Source organism: Canis aureus, chromosome 1 (genome assembly GCF_053574225.1).
Source record: "Canis aureus isolate CA01 chromosome 1, VMU_Caureus_v.1.0, whole genome shotgun sequence".
Lineage (NCBI taxonomy): Eukaryota > Metazoa > Chordata > Mammalia > Carnivora > Canidae > Canis > Canis aureus.
Window position 1 is genome coordinate 1,182,226 of NC_135611.1, and position 19,782 is coordinate 1,202,007.

The following is a 19,782-nucleotide window of genomic DNA, read 5'->3' on the forward strand; positions in this document are numbered from 1 at the left end:
CGGCCAGGTGCCCAGGTGCCCAGGTGCACGGGCGGCGCGAACAGCGCCATGGCCACGCACAGGAAGAGGAGCAGCAGGCCGAGCTCGCAGCGGCGCACCGTGACCCGAGCGAGCGCAGCCCCAGCGAGGGGCGCGCAGTGCCCGCAGCAGCCGCAGCGCCAGCCCCAGCCCCAGCCCCAGCCCCGCGCGCTCCAGCTCCAGCAGCGCCGCGCCCCCCGCGACGGCGCCCGCGCCCCCGGCCACCAAACCCACGAGCGCGACGCGTAGACGGGCAGGATGGCCAGGATGTCGATGATGTCGAGCGGCGACCGCAGGAAGGCGCACTTGCTCTCCGCCTGCAGTGAGCGCAGCAGGAACTCGAAGGAGAACCAGGCCACGCACACGGTCTCCCCCACGAAGTGGCCGCGGCACTTGGGGGAACACTCGCCCTGCGGGGAGAGGGTGGGATGAGGTGGTGGGAGGAGAGGTCACGCGCCGGGGTCCTCCTCGACCCCGACCGGGAGGGCGCACAGCTGCAGGGCCCAGTCCCCCTGCAAAAAGATCTCCGTAGTGGCTGGTGTCCCGCCTGGGAGCCCAGAGAAGCTCGGCTGACCCGTTCCCCAGCACAACTGGAGAAAATCATTAAAAGTAACCATTAAAGCCTCTGGAAACAGGCCTAAGGGCAAACAGCAAATGGAACATCTATTCAAGAAAATGTACGAAAATTCATTTAAAAAGGCCAGAGAAATACCCCCTCCCCACCCCTAGCTCAGCTTGGGAACACAGGCCTCCCTTCACCTCCCTGCACCCCCTCCTCCCTGGGACAGTGTGCTTGAGAAGGGGGGCACCTCCCGCCCAGTCCCCACCCAGGGGCACCTCCTTCCCCGTCCCCACCCCGGGGGCACTGGGATGGAGCTCTGCCCCGAGCTGCTCTAGGAACACCGAGCCCCCACCCTGTCCCTGGCTGGTGTGGGGAGAGGCTGGCCTGAGGACCCCGGCCCTCTGTTCGGCCCTCCGTCGCACGCCCCCCCACTCCCCTCAGGGAAGCCTGGCACCATCCCCATACCTGACTCCAGAGCCTAGCACAGAGGTTTTGCCTGGGGCGCAGGGTGGGGGAGGGCAGGCCTCTAAAACAGCTCCTCATTTCTTGCTAAAGAAACTGACTTCGTTTGTAACGTGGCACGGAGGTCAGCCAGGAGGTATGTTCAAGGATCAGGGGTTGTAGTGAAGGAACACAGGAAGGGAGTTCACCCCGGGTGGTTGTGGGCGGACCCAAGCTGTGCCTCCTCGAGGGGTGGCATCTGTGTGCACACATGTTCATATGCGTGTGTATGTGTGCATGCGTGTGCATGTGTGTGGAGGGACAGGAAGACACTGCACTAAAACCATTGAACCAGTCACTAAAATAACAGTAGTGAGTCCTAAGTGAATAGGGGGACATTACTCAGGATTGCTCTACACTACACTGAAACGTCTAGTAGCCAACAAAACCCCACAGAGCAGCCAAAGAAACGGTGAGGTATGATCCATACATGAGAAAAAAATCAGGCAATAGAAATGGCACCTGAGAGGACCAGGTGTCAGACTTTGGAGAAGCACCGTCTGTGTTCACGGACCAGAGGAAGATCCAAGGAGGAAGGGGATGTGTGATGACATCCACTGCATCAAGGGAGATTATGAATAAAGAGAAAACGTTTAAAACAGCCACATGGACGTTTTGGAGCTGAAAAGCACAAGAACAAATACATTCACTGGAGGAGCTGCAGAGTGGCTCGGAACTGTCCAAGGAACGAACTGTGACCTGTCGTGCTGAGACAAGGGACTTGTGCATTTGTCTCAGAACCCCAAGCCAGGGGTTCTGAGAGAAATGGAGGCATGTGCACAGCACGCCAGCGCCAGAGGACAGAGAAGGGAGGGATGAAAGCTCACCAGGTATCCAGAAGCACTTAGATAACCCGCACATCCGGGGAGCTTGGTACACTCCAGGCGGGTCCTGGTCCCGCCCCATCTGGCCTGCAGCGCTGAGCTCCCGCGTCCCCCCGACGTCGGCAGTGAGAGGACTGGGGCCCTTCCACTGTCCCCCACTGGCTCATGCCCCCCGAAGCTCTGGGAGCAGAACCTCATGCCCAAGCCCTCCCTGGGGTGGGGCCAGCAGCCACGAGTCTGCATCCTCCACAGATGTCAGCTCTGGGAGGACTGGCAGCGTTGTCACTGTCATGACCGCACGCATGTCACAGCAGTGACCCTGGCATCCTGAGGGCATGGCGGGGGGTGGGCCCCCAGGGCTTGTTTACCCAGAGCCGGGCCCTGATTGGTCCCGAGGCCTCTGGGACCCCAGGACAGACAGGTTCCCCCGACCTCTCGGGGTTTGCCCGCCCGTAGTTGCCCAGTGCTCAGGTGACATGCGTACTCAGTGAGTCCAGCCCCTCAGTGACCAGCCGTCGGCCTGAGACCTCTGCTTTGGGCAGGTGCTTGCCCGGTCGCGGGTGCAGGGATGCAGCTTGGCAGTTTCTGCCCCATCAGAGGCAGTGCTTGCCCCAGCTCCGGGGTGGGTCCCCCTGGTCGAGGGTCTTCCCAACGGGCTTCCTTGCAGGGTGGGCGGTGTTTGAGCCATGCAGGGCTCCCCAGGCATCACTGGCCTTCCTGGCCTGGAGAGGACAGCTGGCTCCTTACAGGTCCCAGGTATGCGACTATTCCAGAAACTCCTGTGGCTTCTGTGCCCTTGATTTACAGATAAGCGGGGTGACAGCCTGACCGGGGGGCCTGGGGTCTCTGTGGGCAGTGCGGCCCGTCCTGGGGTTGCCAGCATGTCCAGTCTGTGCCTGTGTTCCTCTGTCCTGAGTGGGGTGGCACAGTGGACTCTGACGTCTCCTCAGGACGAGGGGCTGCTATGTGCGCAGCCCCCCAGACTCCTGCCCCTCTTAGGCCCTTGGGGTGCCCTGGGGGCCCCTGCCTGCTCCCAGCTGCCAGCCTCACTCTCAGACCCAGGTTCTCCGGGGACACTACCTTCAGCTCTGGGGGTGGGGTGGGCGCTGGCCGCGCTCCCCTCGCAGAGGGTGTTGTGGGGGCCACCTGGCTCTGTTCACCCCAGACCCTCACAGGACAGCCCTGAGGGGCGAGGCCCAGTGGGAGGGCAGTCCACAGCCTGGGAGAAAGGCAACTAGGAGCAGAGGTGCATCAAGGGCATCTGCCACTCATCCTTCTGGAAGGTTCCATAGGACCAAGGCCAGCTTCCGGGCTGACAGACCCAGGCCTGCTGGTCCTGTGTCATCCATCCAATCTCCCCAGGGCTGTGTCCATGCCCACGGGAGCTCACGGCACTGGGGCTTCAAGGGGGACCCCACCCCCAGCTTGTCTAGGTCAGGGTCGCACTGCTAGGCTGGTGGCTCTGGGTCCATTCCTGGGCCTCGGTGAACCTGGGGACTCGCTGCTTGTCCACCCCAAGGGCACATTCCCCCGTGTTGAATCTGGCTGAAGCTAAGTCAAACTCTGGGCAGTTACAGGACTCTCCAGGCCAGGGCCTGATGCACTGTGTATTCCTGAGCACCTCGGCACCGGCGCCTGACTGGATGGAGAGCCTCAGGACATGGACGGGGGCTGGACGGAGAGCCTCAGGACATGGATGGGGGGCTGGACAGACAGCCTCAGGACAGGGACGCCCAGCTGGACGGAGAGCCTCAGGACGTGGACGCCAGGCATCAGGTGTAAGAAGCCAGGAGACAGGATTCCAGTGGAAAAGCCCAGCCACAGGCCTTCTGTCGGGAGGCAGCTGGGACCCAGGCTCAGGACAGGGAGGGGGTTTGGGGAAGGGCACCAGGGCCTGGCCTCCCTCGCCTGCCAGAGTCTGAGGACCACAGTGCAGGGGTGTTTGGTGTCCATGCTGCACCCCCAGCCGCCCCCTAGGCCACTGTGGCCCTGAGACCCTGCCCTGCTGTTGGTCCCATGCAGCCGTGAGTGTCCCCAGGTGGGCTCGACCATGTGCAGGAGGGATGGAGACCCTGGCCCCCTGTGGACGGCTGCCCGCACCCGAGCATAAGCAGGGACCCTGTAGGCTCACTCGAACCACCCCCACCCCCACTCCCTGCCTCCATCCTTCATCATGATCTGACACATCTGGGCTGTTTGGTCTAAAGTGGTCGGAAATAAACCTCCGCCCAGCCCGGCTCACCGAGCATGGAGGGTGGCCCTCGCTATCAGCTCTTCTGCCTCCTGCTGGCATCCTCTCACATGTCACCCGGGGGGTTTGGAGATGGAAACATTAGCCTGAGGGGACCGACCCAGCCCAGACAGAGGCCACGGGCCAACGGGATGGTTGGAACAGTACAGAGTGGATGTCCCTACAGAAATGGCCGAGAGCTGCGGGCTCATGCTGCCCTGGTGGTCAAGGCTGGTGCCGGCCGCGGCTGCCAAGACTGGCCCCGGGGACGGCCCAGACAACGGGGAGGTGGCATCCAGGCCGCGAGTGCCCCCCCTCAGGGGTCAGGAGAGCAAACAATGGAGGAAACCTGGCCTCCAGGCCCAGAGCAACGTGAGTCCGGGGCCCCAGGTCAGGGCAAGGATGCTGGACCCACGTCCAGAAAGCCTAGGGGCAGTGGATACTGGCGGGAGGCTGGAGGAGGTTCCTAAAAGGTTTCCCCAAGTGTCCACACAGCCTGTGGAAGAGCTTCCACAGAGGGTGGGTAGGCCCAGTGGGAGGAGGAGGGCCTGGGACAGCGTCTTGGAGGCCATGGCCGAGGAGCCTGAGTGGGTTGGGATGGCCTGAGTCAGGGCCGAAGGTGAGCAGGTGTCCAGCCAGGGTGCATGGCCCCTGCCTCCATAGCCCTGCAGGCAAAGCCTCCTCTTCCCTCCAGCCGGCAGCCCAGACGCTGCCCTCACCTACCTCTCCTCTGGACACGAGCTAGACCTCCCATGGGGTCCCTCAGGCGAACTTCCCCTCCTGCTGGAGGCCACGGCCTGCCCTTCCCCATTGACCCCTGGGGCTAGTGTCAACCTTGAAGCCTGCCTGGTGCCAGCGGGGACTGGAAGTTGCACAGCAGGTGCCCAAGACCTTAGGCTGAAGGTCTGTCCCCAGCCTGTCGTGTTTCTGGAACAGGAAATGGGTGCCTTCCATCACTCGGGGCCCAGGAACCAGAGATCAGCCCCAAAGAAAGCAGGCTGGTCACCGAACCGTGGCCGCACTACAGACAGACACACTTGTAGGCACACAGGGCAGTCGCTGCCGGGCCTGCAGCCTCTGCCCCTGGGCATTGCAGTGCTGCTAAACTGACTACCGGGTTTGGAGCATGGTCTCAAACCCCAGGTGGGTGTCACCGTCTGCTGTTAACAAAAAACAAGCAAAAAACCAACCAACCAACCAACCAACCAAAGTGCTGGGAATATTCTGCACGTATCGTGTTGGGCGTGTCTAGGGCTTTCCTGGGAAGGGAATCACGGGCTCGTCAAGAACATTTCCTCATTTGTCAGGATTGCAGAGCTGTCCCTAAGTCGCTCTGCAAATGTAACCCCTGCCCCACCAGGCCCAGGATCTGGAGGCCTTGGGTGGGTCCAGGCAGGCCCCAGGTCACTGGGCTGAGGATCTATGTGACCAGTTCTCACAAGTGTGTTGTAAATGCCTGTGAAGTGCATGTCCACCTCGACCTGCACGCTCACTGCACACCTGTCCACCCAATGACCAGGGCACCATGGCCCCCTTACAGCCAGACCGTCTCCACCTGGCCCCCAGCGATTGTGATGCCCTTGCCTCTTCCACATCTCACCAGTGGGAGGACATCGGATTTAGCCTTTTGCATCTGCCCTTCCGGCCCTGTGTGCTGTGAGGCTCAGGGACGGGGCATCTGCGGTTTGTCCCTGATCTCCAGGTAGCTTGCTGCATGGATGCATCTGCTCCGTCACCAGCTTATGTACACTTGTTCCCAGTTAGGGGCTGTTTCAGGTCAGCCACATGCTCGTCCACATGGGATCTGTGACAGACGCGCACTGTCACCTCTCCCGGGGAAGACCTGGGGTGCATGAGTGTGCTCACTCAGGAGTTCTGCAGGCTTTTTCGCGGCTTTGTGGGCATTTAAAAAACACATACAGTTTTCTCTCTTTCCAGTTGTAGCCTGTTCCTTCCGTCTGCGCACCGCTGCCTGCCCAGGACTCCTGCTTTCCTCGTCAGCTTTGCTCCACTCCTGGGGGAAGTGTTCAGTGTCTCCTCTGTCTTCATATGGCATCAGCTGGAAGTCTCTAAAATATGTGTCCTCTACCAGGTTAAGGAAATCCCCTTCTGTTTCTAGATTGGGGGAAGTTTTTATTGGAATCAAAATGGATGTTGAATTTTGTCAAATGCTTTTTCTACATCTATTGAGATGACCAGACGGCTTTTCTTCTTCAGTGTGTGTTTTTAAAGAGTTTATTGATTTACTTGAGAGAGAGAGAGAGCGCGAGTGCGAGCATGGGCGGGTGGGGGGCAGAGAGAGCAGCAGCCTCCCCAGGAGCAGGGAGCCCAACGTGGGACCCGATCCCAGGCCTCCGGGACCATGACCCGAGCTGAAGGCGGACGCTCTACCCGCAGAGCTGCACAGGTACCCCTCCTCTTCAGTGAATTAATATCATAGATTATACGGCGATTTTCAGATGCTGAGCCGGGAACTCATCCTGGTCGTGAGGTGTTACTCGTTTTATAAATTACAGGACATGATTTACTGATGTTTGTTGAGGAATTTTGCATCTATGTTCGCGAGATGTTGGCTTGCATTTTACCTTTACTTGCAACGTCCTTGGTTTGGTACCAGGACAGTACTGGTCTCACAGGGCAACTTGGGAGTGCTCCCTCCTCTTGTATTTTCTGAAAGATATTGTGCAGAACTGATGATATTACTTCTCTAAGGTTTTGGTACAATTTACCGAAGCAACGACCCAAGACTGGGGTTTTCTTTTTGAAAGGTTTCAAAGTATCAATTAAATTTCTGTAGCTAAAAAAAATAAAAAATAAAAAAATAAATCTGTAGCTAGCATAGGATTATTCAGATTATCCACTTTTTTTTTCCTTTTGAGAGGGAGGGGGGTGATGGGCTGAGTGGGGAGCCTGACGGGGGAGCTCAATCTCATGACCCGAGATCATGACCCAAGCAGAAATTGAGAACCAGACGCTCACCCAACAGAGCCACCCAGGTGCCCCTGGATTATTCACTTCTTGGGTGAGTTTTGGTGATTGAGCATTTTTTCAATTTAAATTTTTGTTTTACAAAACTAATACATGCATATAATTTTTAAAAACCTACCTGGATTAATACTAACAGGGTTATAGGAAAAAAAAGAATATTCTCACCCCAACTCTTATGTCCTGGAGTCAATAATCTTCAATTTGAATTGGTTATTCTGACAGTTCTTTCCGTACTTTCAAATAACAGGTCTATCTGGCCGTTCTCAGGCACACGAGCCTTGTCCACTTCTGCTGACTTTGTGTTAGGATCTGGTCTCCTTACACCTGCCATTGCTGCCCCTCACCATCCTCACACCCACGATCCCCTTCCTCCAAAAATAGCCATGTCGCCTGTTGGGGGTAAGAGCAGTAACTACTAAGATAATGTACACATGTCACTGCTGGCCTGGGGCATAGTCTATTATTACATCTTTCTCCCTCATAAGATGTTTTTCCTGAGGTTTTGTGTCCTCACCCCAACATCGCTTAGGTGCTTCTGTTACGAATTCCAGATGTGCACACATCATGGTGCCGGTGGGTTCCATCCACCCCCAGCCCACCTCCGTGGGCACATACACTCTGCTGCTGAAGGCCGCCATCCGTAGTGTCCCCGCCGCTGTGCCCAACTTGAACAGGTGTCTCTCGCCAACATGGTTTACTCCAACCTTCTGTTGAGGCGTATCTTTTGGGTGCCTCCTAAGCATGGGTGCTGGGAGGCAAAGTTTGGAGCCTCCGCGTGTTTGCAGAGCTTTAGTTCCGTCCTCACCCTTGATTGCTATGACGGCTGATGGCGAGCAGAGCAGTTCCCCCGCAGAACCTCGAGCCGTTCCCCATGATGGCCAAGCTTTCCACGCAGCTGCAGAGGTTTAACATTCACACGGAAAACTGCACCCGTCATGTCAGCACTTTTGCACATGGAGCAGATCCACCAGGGGGCGCAGAGATGGGAGCCAGAGCAGCGCTGCGGGGTCCAGCGCCCGTGATCATGCTCCGAGCACACGACCCTGTCTCCCCGCCCCGCCGGGCCACTGTGAGGCTGTGGGGCACAGTCTCCAGCAGCAGAGGTCGCCCACGGCGCCTCCCTGGCCTTGTTCTCACTGACAGCATCCACCAGTTGGTGGCCTGGCCACGGAGCTCCACCGATCCCATCACACTGTGCTGTGACTCTCGGTGGACAACCAGCGTGTCCGCGGCCGGGTGAAGGCCACAGGACGGGACTGGCTCCTCCTCGAGCCACAGAGTAAGGGCCCCCAGGCGCCACAGCCTGAATGCCATCACCTGCACACAGGAGGGCCCCCTCCAAGACTTCCCCCGGCGTCACCTGGTGCGCGATTCGAGTCCTACAGCGGGCCGTGTCCCTTCGCTGCCCCTGTGTTTTTTGGACGCTGCCGCCCGGCTCGTCATTCACAGACCTTGTGCCACTGGCAGAACCGGGCAGCCAAGCCGCGTCCGAAGCTGTGTGTTCCACCGCCTTCACCGACCACACACCACGGAGGGTGGATCCTCCTTGTTGACTTACTCGTTCGTGAAGGACTCTGAGCAGATTTTCTCTTTAGCCTCCTGAGGGAAAATATTTATTAACTCATGTCACTATGAATTTACACGATCCGGCTTTGACCTGAATTGAGATTTATTCTTCCCAACTATCTATGGAAAAAGGCTTTTGTGCAAATAGAAGAGTAGGAGAATATTACACGTACTCAGCAGAACAGATTGTTCAACACAGAGTCGTTTTCGTGGGAATAATGAAACGTGCTCGTTTCAGGTCGTCTCCACTGAAGCATGGGGTCGATTCACGTTCTGTGGGGTCTTCGTGAGGAGAGAAAGTCTCCGCAGCCTGGTCTTGCAGAGGTCCGACCCCACAGCTGCTGGTTTCCTCTTTGAGCAGTGTCCTGGGCGGGCTGCACCCAGGAAGGGTCTCCACACAAACCCAGGCCCATAGCACCTCATGGTTTGTGTGCTGAGAGGGGAGTGAGAGTGTCACAGCTGCAGACATGCGTGTACCCCGGACATCCGTTCACTTGCTCACCCCGCGCTGTGGGTATGTGTGTGGGGTGCAGCTGGGTCCCCGGTGTCCTTGTGGAATGTGAGCGGCGGCAGCCATGTGCACACGCACAACACGATCTGCAGCCACTGCCCTTCATTTGGTTTGTTAGTTTTAGTGGTTGCTCCTGAGGGACCTTCTGGGCTCCTGAGGGACCTTCATGGCCCCTTGCTCTTTGCTGGAAGGGACTCTGCCCAGGAAGTCGAGCTCAGGCCTGGGTGCACTAGAGCTTTTCACGATGTCACTCTGGCTGGGCCCTGACACTGGGGCAACAAGCTCCTGCCCCATGAGAAATGCCGGGGGGCCACTAGGGCCAGGACGGCCGGAGGTCTGCAGCCCCTTGACCCAAATGCAGGTGCCCCGCGGACACCTCCGGTGACCCAGGCTTGTGCCGACCTCAGAACCACTGGTCAGGAAGCGGCGGCCGCGAGGCACTGGGTTTGGTGGAGTTTGTCACACAGGAAGACAGTTGGTCTTGGGGTGCGTGCTTCTCATTCAGTTCGTCCCGTGTTCTCCGGAATTTATGAACTAGTATTCTGTTTGCATTTCTCTAGATTTTTAAGGTTATTTTGTTAGGTTCTTTTTTTTTTTAAGATTTTATTCATGCATTCATGAGAGACACAGAGAGAGAAGAGAGAGAGGCAGAGACACAGGCAGAGGGAGAAGCAGGCCCCCTGCAGGGAGCCCGATGCGGGACTTGATCCCAGGACCCCGGGGATCATGCCCTGAGCCAAAGGCAGATGCTCAACCACTGAGTCACCCAGGGTACCCACCCTTTTTAAAGATATTTTGTTAGGTTCTGATATTTTATTGAGAGTGTAATAAATGTATATATTAACCTGGGGAGTGATTTTCTCATTCAAGAACATGATGTGTCTGTCTCTCCTTATTTACCCATTTTTATGTCTCTTAGTAGAGTTAACGTTGCTGCTTCTTTTATTGGCATCGAACCTTTCTTGCTAAGATTATTCCTAGTTAGTTCATGTTTTTGTTGTTACAGTGACCAGAATAGATGTTCCACTAACTTTTCTATTACTGATGATATATGGAAAAGTGACTGATCTTTGCATATTTATTTTGAAGCCAGCTTCCTTAACAAACTCATTTATTTATAATAACTATTCAGCTAATTCTCTTGGATTTTCATTTGACCTGCAAAGAATGCAGCAAATTCGAAAAGCCTCCCACTTGGTGACGGCGAGGGCTGCAGGGCCTAGTGGATGCATGCGCATCACTGACATGTGCGGCCTGCATGGCGGTGCATAGGGTGCATGAGGAATGGGCCGCATGGAGGTGTGGGAAGTGGACCTGCTAATCCCCCGTCCAGGTATCCCGAAGTGCACAAGGTCTCAGGGCTGCGCCTCTGTTTCCACAGGGCTCTGTCTACCATTTATGTGAATTCTTTAATCGCTTAGAACTTCATGGGCCAAAAGAACATTTATGTTTATCTTACCATTCATATTTTATGTTTTTTTAGATGAAGAGCTTGATTATGCCAATTTTACTAAAGCCTTATTAGAAATAAATGCTATATTTTGAAAAACGCTTCTGTGGTTTTTCTTGTCTTTGGTAATGAGATGCAGAACAGAATCCCCACCTGTCAGCCTGGGGTTGGGGGAGGGACAGGTCACAGATGAGGGTCAAGGGGTGGGGCAGCACCCACAGGTGGTTACATGGAGCTGCAGGAGCAAAACTGGGAGTAAAGCTGGAAACAAATGGAGCAGAGGGCCTGGACTTGCCCCTAACATGTGAGCCCCTTAAGGAGCTGGTCCCGGGACCACCATCAGACATCGGCCAGGCCAGGCCGCCTCCCCAGCACGTGTGACCCCGGGTGCCCTTGGGAGGCTGAGACCCGAGAACATGTTCTGCAATGGCCTGGCCCACGGCTGGCGGTTACGCCTGCATCACCCACGGCCGTGTCTTCCCTTGCACTAAGCCCCCTCCCAGATGCTGAGGCTGCTCCCTGGGCAGGACCCTGCCCTCTGCCTTCACTGACCCTGCTGTACTGTCATCACTCACAGCTGTCCAATCAGACGCTAGGACTTGGTACCACAAGGACCCACCATGGGCTGTTCTCGCTGCCCATGCAAGGTGAGGAGACAAATGGCTCCTCCTGGGACGTGCTGCCGTATGCTGTGCTGCAGGCGGCTCCCGATGCCCATGGTGATAAGACAGGTGCAGAGGCTGCAGATGGAGGGGCTTGCACAGAGGAGGCCTGGAGGTGGGAGGCAGAGCCCCTGGAGAGGCCACCCAGGGGCTGGGGGTGATGGGAGCAAAGGATGGGACAGAGGGGCAGGGGAGGCAGCTGCGGGGGAGGCCAAGGAGGGCCAGCAGGGGGAATATGCAGGGGCAGGGGGAAGACGCAGGGGGCAGGGGGAGGTCCCTAATGCGGCTGGTTGGCTGCGGATCCCCTCCTGAGGAGTCTGTGACTGTACTGGGAAAAGGTGCAAGGAGGGAACAAGCACAGCTGCTCAGATGTTGCCACGTCCAGGGCCTAGGCGCTGCCTTCCAACATCATGGTTGGGCGTCAATGCACTGCGCCCTCCACGCTTCCCACAGAGAGCGAGAGACAGTCAGGGATACACGTCGAAAGCAAAGGATGTTCTCCAGGCAGCCTGGGGACCACTGGGGCTGCCCTGGGGGCCGGTGGGGGACAGACCCGGGAGGCAATCCCAGTGCCTGGACAGGACCCGACTCCAGACAAGACCCGACCTTGGACAGGACCTCCGACCCCGGGACAGCACCCAACCCCGGACAGGACCTGACCCCAGACAGGACCCCTGACCCCAGACAGGACTCAACCCCTGACAGGACCCCCGACCCCGGACAGGGCACGAGGTTGACGGCTGTGTTCCCTAGCCCGGAGGCCACACACCAGTTCTCAGGGAAGCACCCAGCTTATTTCTCGAGCTGGACATTTCCAGTCACACACTGTGAGTCTTCCTTGGACAGGGCTGAGAGCCCAGCCTGCGGGGACAGTGCCTGCCCTTCAGCGGTCCAGGACCCCCAGGGTACGGGTTTCACCAGCCTGTTTCCTGTCCAGGTCCCAACCCCAGGCCCTACTGACGGCTCAGTCAACATGTTCGATTAAATAAGCAGCACAGGCTCATTCGGGAATAGCCAGTAGGCTGAGTTAGAATAGTTAACATCTCATTATTATCAACATCCCTTCCTGTTACATTTAATATTTCAGGCTTAAGTGGAGCCTAAAATCGTCTGAATTCTCAGGTCTCTTCCCCCAACTGGGTGACACCTGATGAGCCTGCGCTTGGAGAAATTTAGGTCCCTCATGAATATGGCTCGTAAGTCAAAATAGTTCAGTCCCGTGACAGAAATGCTGGGTGGCAATGGGATTACACAAATGTGCAGAGAGTTTCTATTTTCACTTGTGATAAACGCTGCGCATTCTCGGAGCTGCTCCCGTGCTAGCAGCTGCAGGGGGACAAGGGAGTCTGTAACCTGTGCTGACAGCAGGGGAAGCCTGGGGGGAGCATTGCCCACCTTCTCCCCGTGCCACTGGGGGACAGGCCGGGGGACTCCCCCTGGCTGAGAGGGAGGGGGCAGTGCCACGCACAGGAGGGGAGGCACAGGTGGACGTCGTGGTGGGAGCACCCCACAGATGGCCAGCGAGGTGCAATGTCCCGCCCCAGCGGCCTCCTCGGTCAGCTCCCCCTTCCCCTGCAGCCAGCTTGCAGGAAGCAGCTTGCCTTCTCACCACCCACCCCATCCCTGAGCGCCCTGCATCCTCCTCAGTGCAGAAAGGTAAAAGTTGCTGCCACTTACTTAATTCTGTGTGCGAAGCACAGTCTGATGTGATTTGCATGAATTATTGTTATCTCAACAGCTCTGAGATTCCTGCAGGTACAGGATGAGGTACTAGGGCTGGCAAGGTGGACAGGTAGGTCTCGGGCCTTGCAGCTGCCCTGCATGCAACCTCCAGAGCTTCCCACACCTGGTGTCGTCCGCAGAGAAACAGCCCCTGTGCAAATGATGGTAGAGGAGCCCTGGGGCCAGAGTGCGGGTCTGCGCCCACGCGCTTGGGAGTCACCCCCCAGCCCAGTGGGAACACACAGGACAGCCAGGCATTCTCCTGGATCAGTGAGGGTGGCCCCGTGCTCCCCCAGCACCCAAGTGACAGCAGCCACGGGAGCCCCTCTGGGAGCCAGCACGGGGCAGGAAAATGCCAACTACAGTTGACGAAGAGCTGGGCGCGCAGGGCAGATGAGTCTGAGGGTTAAAGTCTTGGAGGCCTCAGCCATAGGGTGGGCCTGAGTGTGGCCAGCTTTGGCTCTGGGAGCCTGACCGCGTTCTCACATAAGACGCACCAAGGGAAGGATGTGTCAGGTTGTACGTTGTCAGGGAAATGCAGATGTGCTTGGTTTTTTTTTGTGTGTAGTTTTTTTAAGATTTTATTTATTTATTCATGAGAGACATAGGGAGAGAGGCAGAGACACGCAGAGGGAGAAGCAGGCTCCATGCAGAGAGCCCGATATGGGACTCAATCCTGGGTCTCCAGGATCATGCCCCGGGCCGAAGGCGGTGCTAAACCGCTGAGCCATCTGGGCTGCCCCTGATGTGCTTGTTCTTGAAGACTTATTTTAGAATTAGCACGTGCACATGTGTGTGGGGGGAAGAGAGAGAGACAGAGACAGCGACAGAGAGAGAGAGACTTTCCAACAGGCTCATCACCAAGCACAGAGCCCGATGCGGGGCTCGATCCCAGGACCCCGAGATCACGACCGAAGCCTAAATCAAGAATCGGACACTCAACCGACAGAGCCCCCCCGCACCCCTCCCCCGGCCAGGCGCCCCTGCAGGGAAGTGCAAGTAAAGCAACAATGACATAGCAGCACACACCTGTTAGAATGACCAACATCCAAAATACTGATGACACCAAATTCTGTAGAGGATGTGAAACCACAGCACCTGCTGCCTGCTGTGGCCGGAAAGCAACACACTGCAGCCACCTTGGAAGACGGTGTGTGGGGTTTTCACAAAACACAAATGTTCTCTTATCCTTTGATCTCACAGTCATGCTCCTAATTATTTATCCAAACGACCTGAAAACTACATCTGCACACAATAGTTACAGCAGCTTTATTCATGACTACCAAAACCCAGAAGCCCACGCAGTGCCTTCAGTAGGTGGTGGATAAATTAACTGGTCCATGCAGATGAGGTGACGTTACTCAGTAGTAAAGAGAGATATTCTAGAGCCAAGACAAGATGCCGAGGAACCTCGAGGGCACATCAGGAAGTGGAAGAAGCCAGTGTGAAGAGCTACGTCCTGCGTGACCCTAGGCTGGGGCAATGAAACCACCAGTAAGACGCCATCGTGGGGAAAGGACGGCACCAGGACAGAGCCCAGGTGGCAGCTGTGGGCTCGGGGGTGAATGACATGTCCCTGGGGGCTCCGCAGGGTGATGGGTGCACGCATGTCAGGGTGGGGGTGTGGACAACGGCAAGGCTGCACATGTCAGGGCAGGGGTCTATGGGAAATCTCCGTCCCTGCCTCTCAATTTTTCCGTGAACCTGAAACTGCTCTAAAGAATGCTCTTATTGAGAGGAGACTCTTGTAGCCTGTCTTCTAAGCGTTTGAGTACAAGTCTTGTTTTTCTTTTTTTTTCAGACTGAAGCACAAATCCAAAATACAAATCCCCCATTTTTTCCTGCCAAATTTGTGCAGAAATGGAGGGAGAACGTCCTGAGCTTTATATTTATCCCTTGGCGTTCCTGGCCGTGTCCAGAGCCTGTAAGGGCCTCACCAAAGGGTCTCTTCAAAGTGGGGCGATGATAGCCTGAGGCCCTGGAGCGGAGTGTGGAGCACCAGCCTGGCCCTGGGGGTCTGGGATCTGGGGGTCTGGAGCCCTCGCAGCCTGGCGCCTGAGCAACCGGGAAGGGCAGGAGCAGAGCCGCCTCGCTGAGGAACCCGCTGGTGTGAGAGCACTCCTTGGGGCACCCATCCCGCCCGGTGCCTGCCTGCTTGTCTTAGCGGCCCTGGAGGCTACCGTGCTCACCCTCCAGAAGAGCAAGGTGAACCAGAATGAGAGCCTCCACGGGCAGGCACATCCCGTTCCCCACGTGGACCCTGGGTTTTGCTGATTCCTGGGTCAGATGTTGGCAAATGGGAAGATCAACCAACCAAATCCACTCTCTTCTGTGGCTTCCTTAGGTCACCAGGGGCACTGCTGCTGCTGTTCTGCACCCCACATCCCTGTGCCCTTGGGGAAGCCCGCATGGCCTGGCAGGTCCTGTCAGTCTTACCTTCCTCCGTCCAGCAAAGAACAGGCCTCACCTGGGCCTGTGGCTGCCTGGCCAGGACAGCATTCCCCTTTACTGAGTGTGCCCCACTGACCAGCCCTGCATGCTAGGGGGATGCCCCGTGGTCTGGCCCGAGCCAGCACTGCTTTCTGAGGCCACTGTGGATGGGAAAAGCCCCTCTTCCCAGGAGGAAAGCCCCGGTGCCTGTGCTCAGAGCTGGGGGCCTCTTCCACCCGCCAGCTATGTCCGCTAGGGTGGCTGTAGGAAAGCACTCAGTGGGGCTGAAGCAATGGACATTTATTTCTTGCAGCTCTGCAGGCTGGATGCCCAAACTGAAGGCACCAGTGGATTCAGGAGTGCTGAGGGTTGGCCTCTCTTCACACAGCGTCTTCTCACCAAGTCTTCCCAATGAAGGGCTGAGGGTCTCTCCAGGCCCCTTTATAAGGACACTCATCCCATCGCGGGGCTTCCACCCTCATGACCTCATCACCTCCCAAGGCCCGACTTCCTCAAACCATCACCTTGACATTAGGCCACAGCCCCAAAGTCTCCTGTTCTAGCATCAGCTCTAAAGTCTGTAGCCAAAGTCTCATGGGATCTGGACCAAGGACATGTGGGTGATACTCCAGGGGTGATCCATGAGTCCCCGCCGCCATGAGCCTGTGTGCAGACCAGGCCTGTCCTCCCCAAACACCACGGAGGGTGGGCACAGGTCAGACATTTCTGTCCAACAGGAAGACAGACAGAGACATAGGCTCCGTTGCCTTGGTTCTGGTTCTGTTTCCCTGCAAAACCCTAGTTTGGCTCAGAGTGAAGCTCTGACTCTGAGAATCTGGCACAACTCCACGGATGGCTGCCGTGCCACATGCCATAGAAGCTTTGTCACCGGCTTTAGATGCTGCTGCCAAAATGTTCCCAGCAAACTTGAGGCTGAAATCACAGTCGTGGAATCTATAACTAATTATACAGGCCTTGATTGAGTCACGCAAGCATGCAAGAGAAAGGCAGCCTGAGCCCAGCACCAGCACAGGGTGAAGGGACATGACAGCTGTGACAGGCACACCCTCCTCGAGACACCGTGTCCTCTGACAGCCTGCTATGCATGGCCAGTCCCCAGGGCCAGCCACCGAGGGAGTTCAGCACTCTCTCCCAGCGACACCCCAGCTGCCACCATACAAGAGGTATCCAGCAGCTGTTAGCTGGAGCGCAAATTCCCATCCCCCGTCCTCAGCAGTTCTGAGGCCTCCCCCAGAAGCCTGAGATAAACCAATGTCTCACAACTGCCAACATCCGGCACGGCCTCAGCCTCACCCGGCCATGTCCGGCCAGCGAGGCCCTAAAAAACATGTCACTCTGTGGCCGTGGTGGCCTTGTCACCCCAAACTCACAGGAGAGTCAATGCCTGCTTCCTGATTTTTCCCGCAGTAATCAGGGTGCACGCTCACGGGGTAGCCGCATGCTGTTCTCGCCTTCTCAGAGCCTCCTACACCCTGAAGGTGAAGGCCACAGAGGGCCTCTGGCTCGGGCTCCTACTGAGATGCAGGGCAGGATCCTCAGCTGGGGGCCTGGGGTCTCCACGGCAAAAGCGGTAACCCCCCCCTCACTCCATGGTGGCACAGATCCCATGCTCTGGCCAAGCACCCGGCACTAGAACATCTACTTGCCCGCTGAGAGAAGCCCCTGCAGGGTGGTTGGAAAGCGGGGTGTCACTGGATTAGCAGCACCGCCGTTACTTCTTGTAGGAGCTGTGGGAAAGCACGGTGCGCATGGGGCATATTCCGGTTTAGAAAATACTTTTTGGGGATCCCTGGGTAGCGCAGCGGTTTAGCGCCTGCCTTTGGCTCAGGGCGCGATCCTGGAGACCTGGGATCGAATCCCACGTCGGGCTCCCGGTGCATGGAGCCTGCTTCTCCCTCTGCCTATGTCTCTGCCTCTCTCTCTGTGTGTGACTATCATAAATAAAAAAAATTAAAAAAAAATACTTTTTGGGGTCAGAGAATTGAACGCACCTTTCTGGCCATGGACGTTTGTCCCTGCAAACGGGGTGGGGCCATTGAGCACATGCCCCCCAGGCCTGGCCCTGAGAACGTTTAGGGCTCGGGATGGCAGCGAGCCACCAGTGGACCCAGCACTAGGGACGAACCCCATTCGTAGCGGGTGTGCAGGGGTGTGTGTGTAGGGTGCGCATGGGGGGGGATGCGGAGGGCACCCACTTCAAGGTACAGGCCTCTGGGATCAGGCAGGGTGGGTTCTGTGTGCCGCGCTGGGGGTCCTGCAGGTGGGAGCCAAGATGCTGGCAGCCATGGCCCTGGGGGCTAGGGGCTCAGAGGACCGTGGGTGGGGCCTGGGTGGACCCGAGATGCTGGGGTGCAAGGTAGCATGCCTCCTCCTCAGGTTTGGAGAGCTGTCAGCCACATGCAGCCAGGGTTTTGCCTGCAAATGATCCTGGACTGCAGCGTGTTCCGAGTTTGGTCGGCTCTGTCCTGTGCTTAGACACACGCCTGACGGCAAGGTCTCCACCCCACATGCTCACCTGCTGGCGAGACCACAGCGCTTTTCTGGACACTCTGGACACTCTGCAGGGTGCACGTTTGACCCAAGGCGCCCAGCGACCACTTTATGTGGTTTTTACACTTGCTCAGCCTGAGAGTGTGAGCACAGCACAAGCAGTCTGACCACAGAGCTGGCCAGGATGGCAGCGTGCCCAGTCCCCTGGGGACACTCCTGGATCGGGGCCCTGGTGTCATCCTGGGTCCTCAGGAGACAGAGCCCCAAGAGTGAGAGGCAGGGGAAGGAGACCATGAGAATGGAGGAATGCCATGAGCAGGAGCATACATGTCCTGACGGCTGGAAAGTTGCAAGGAGAGGCCAGTGCCCTCCCTGGGACCTCCCATGCCGGGGTCTCCGCCTGGGGAGACTGGGGCCAGGACTGTGAGGGGAGACATGTGGGTTCTCCCCCAGGCAGCCCATGAGGTTTGTCACAGGAGCAGCACCTGTGGGTGAAGGCCCCTACAAGGGACCGAAGTGCCACCCTGTCACTGTCAGAACAGAGGTGCTGGGGGCCTGGGCTAAGCCCTGGGGCAGTGCTGAAGGGGCCAGAGGAGGGGCCCTCGGGTCCCCAAGCCCTGGCTGCACTCACAGCCCTGGGGTCATGTGGGGCACACACAGTGGCCGGGCCCAGCCCCTGCCCCTGCTCAGCCTGGCCTAGGGTCCTTCTGGGGCAGTCGGGGTCATGGCCCTGGTGGCTGTGGGTGCTCCTGCACCTATGTCTGGACACTCAGGGGCCCTCCTCATCCTAGAGGGATGGAGCAGGAGGCAGAAATGAGTAAGGAGGGGGCTATGTGTCCCCTAGAGCCTTTCTGGAGAAGCCCCTCAAAACCCCCAGGGGCTCCCAAGACTCACTGTCTCACTGTGGTGGGAGAGCTAAACCTTGGGAAGGACACCTCCTGGCCCAGGGTCCTCAGGATGTTGTGAAGTGGTGCCTGTGATCCTGGGTGTCAGAGCCTACTTCAGGTTTGGCCTGACTGGGCAAGGGGCTCCAGGCCCTGCCCATACAGGCTCTAGACCCACCCATCTGGGCACCAGCCCCAACCCCATCCATGCCCCACCCACTCATCTTCAGGCCCCGCCCACACAGACTGCAAGACCCACCCACCTGTCCCCAGGCACTCCCACCCAGGCTCCAGGTGTGTGGTGCAGGAGCGGCCCCCCCGCCAACCGCAGGCCAGGGTGAGGCATCGCCCCTGGACTGTGTCCCATGGGGAGCACAGGGATACTCGGGGCTGTAGATCAGGAAGCCAGAAACTCTTCTGTGATGGGACAACTGCAGAACCAGGTGAACCTGGTCTCCCCACGCCCGGGGCTGCACCCGCGTACCCTGTGCCTGCCCCGATGCTGACCAGCACCAGAAGGAGCGGAGTACACGGAAAGATAGACAGACACAACTGTCAACCACCCTGGGGGCAAAGGGCCAGCCGCTGGGCGCCCCCCAGGGCCCTGGCCACCCTCTCCTGCCCACACAGCTGAGCCGCTGACTTCCCACGTGTGAAATATGCAGAACGTCATGTTTACCACCTTTGCCATTTGTAAGTGCACAGCTCAGCGGCATCGGGCACGTCCACACTTAGGCACCGTCCTTTCCCTCGGTCCAGAGCCCCCGACCCCTGCCCAGCTCCTGTACCCACCCAGCCTTCTGTCATGCAGATTTGGTGATTCGAGGTGCCCTGTGCGAGTGGAATCAGACGGGATTTGTATTTTGCCTCGAGCATCCTTCAGCCTGTGCATGTGCTCACAGCCCCGGGAATCACACGCAGCC

General features: G+C 57.6%; 1 protein-coding gene across 1 annotated transcript in view; it reads right to left on the minus strand.

Moving 5' to 3' along the window:
* The window catches only part of KCNG2 (potassium voltage-gated channel modifier subfamily G member 2), a 56,321-nt gene that overhangs the window by 3,261 nt on the left and 33,278 nt on the right, over positions 1-19,782 (minus strand). Inside the window, 4 exon segments of the mRNA XM_077871427.1 lie at positions 3-103; positions 106-138; positions 141-257; positions 260-428. Coding sequence (XP_077727553.1) covers positions 3-103; positions 106-138; positions 141-257; positions 260-428 — 420 coding nt within the window.